Source organism: Aplysia californica, unplaced genomic scaffold (assembly GCF_000002075.1).
Source record: "Aplysia californica isolate F4 #8 unplaced genomic scaffold, AplCal3.0 scaffold00162, whole genome shotgun sequence".
In the NCBI taxonomy this organism is placed as follows: domain Eukaryota; kingdom Metazoa; phylum Mollusca; class Gastropoda; order Aplysiida; family Aplysiidae; genus Aplysia; species Aplysia californica.
Window position 1 is genome coordinate 86,444 of NW_004797432.1, and position 1,469 is coordinate 87,912.

The following is a 1,469-nucleotide window of genomic DNA, read 5'->3' on the forward strand; positions in this document are numbered from 1 at the left end:
TCACCTAAAGAGCTTTTATTATCAACAACTTTCTAATACACAGTGTTATAATACCTCCTGTAATCTTCATCTTGGGGTTTCAGAACACACTTGTCTCTTAAATTCACAATCCAGCCTGGCTCAAGCCCGTAGAATAGTTGCAAAGGGTCTTTCCTCATAAGCAACAAGTCTTTGACGGGATCCGAACTCAGATCCGGGAGTTTGTAGCCGTATTTCTGTGCCAGGCGTTCTCGGGCTTCAAGAATCTTCTCTGGATCTGCCAGATAGCCGCGGGCGTTGGGATCAGAATAGTAGGCAAGGGCGTCCTGAAAAACAGTGAAAGTAGTGGAAGTTGATTATACCGCAATGACAGTAAAACTTGGTGAGTCAGCAATAGCGGTGGAAGTTGATTACATGTATTTGTTGCTGTGTTTTTTGTTTGTTTGTTGTTGTTTTTTAAAGTAAGGTTTTACGGCGCTCGCAACTGCGTAAGGTCATGTGAGCGCCAAGGGGTGGAACGTCAACAGAGAAGTCCAAACGAGGAATCAGACCTACTCCGCTCACCTCTCTAGCTTCAACAACACAAAGTCTGCTTCGACTATCAAGGCACCCCGGAAATAGCAGTTCACAAGAGAGTGACAAACATACAAAATAAAAAGTAGAGGAAAAATGACGATAGTAAGAAGGAGGAAAGAAAAAGCTGCAGTTCCCCCTACGTTGTTCCAGCACAGTATGAGCATGGCATTGAAAAATCAGCCCACTTACAATTCTACTGCACCTAATAACATGTTAATATCCCCCCTTTGGGAATGGCCTGAAGACACTCCAGTCAGTTGCACTGCCCAGGTAGGGGAGAAGTTGATTATAGGCCTACCGCAATGACATCAAAATAGCATGAGATAGCAAGCAGTGGAAGTTGGTTATATAATAAGTAGGCTACACTACAATTAGTTTTAGTTTTAGTAGAGATTTAACGGCGCTCGCAACTGCATAAGGTCATATGAGCGCCAGAAGATTAGAGGTGTTACAAGAGAGTAACAAACATAAAAAAGAAGTAGGGGAGATAAGGACGATAGATGTTTCACAGGAAAGAAGAAGCAAACCACACCAGAGCACCCGCCAATTACCCACAAACTAAAATGAAACTCTTAATATGTACATTTAAGTAGTGGGGCCCAGCTTTTAATTTGACTTAATCAGAGACTTCATTGAAGGCAATAATAAGAGCTTTTTTGATAAGTTATTGCTGGTAGGCCTACAAGTGCGGGCTGTGTAAAAAGACCGATTCGCTGAAATGTTCGGTCCCACAAACCCATTGCTTGGATCTAGATCTATGTCTATCACAGCTCAGTAGCCAGTAAAAGAATATTTATGACTGTGTCGTCTCTGTATCTCTTCCGACATTCCACTCCTGGAATGCTTATGTCTTCACCCACCCCGCCCCTCACACCACACACACACACACACACACACACACACACACACACACA

At 43.2% G+C, this 1,469-nt stretch overlaps 1 protein-coding gene across 1 annotated transcript in view; it reads right to left on the reverse strand.

Moving 5' to 3' along the window:
• Window positions 1-1,469, reverse strand: part of LOC101847107 (39S ribosomal protein L15, mitochondrial) — a 47,856-nt gene continuing 46,387 nt past the window's right edge. The window contains exon 5 of the mRNA XM_005097701.3: window positions 1-305. Coding sequence (XP_005097758.1) covers window positions 33-305 — 273 coding nt within the window. The 3' untranslated portion in view covers window positions 1-32. The remainder of the gene's footprint in view (window positions 306-1,469) is intronic.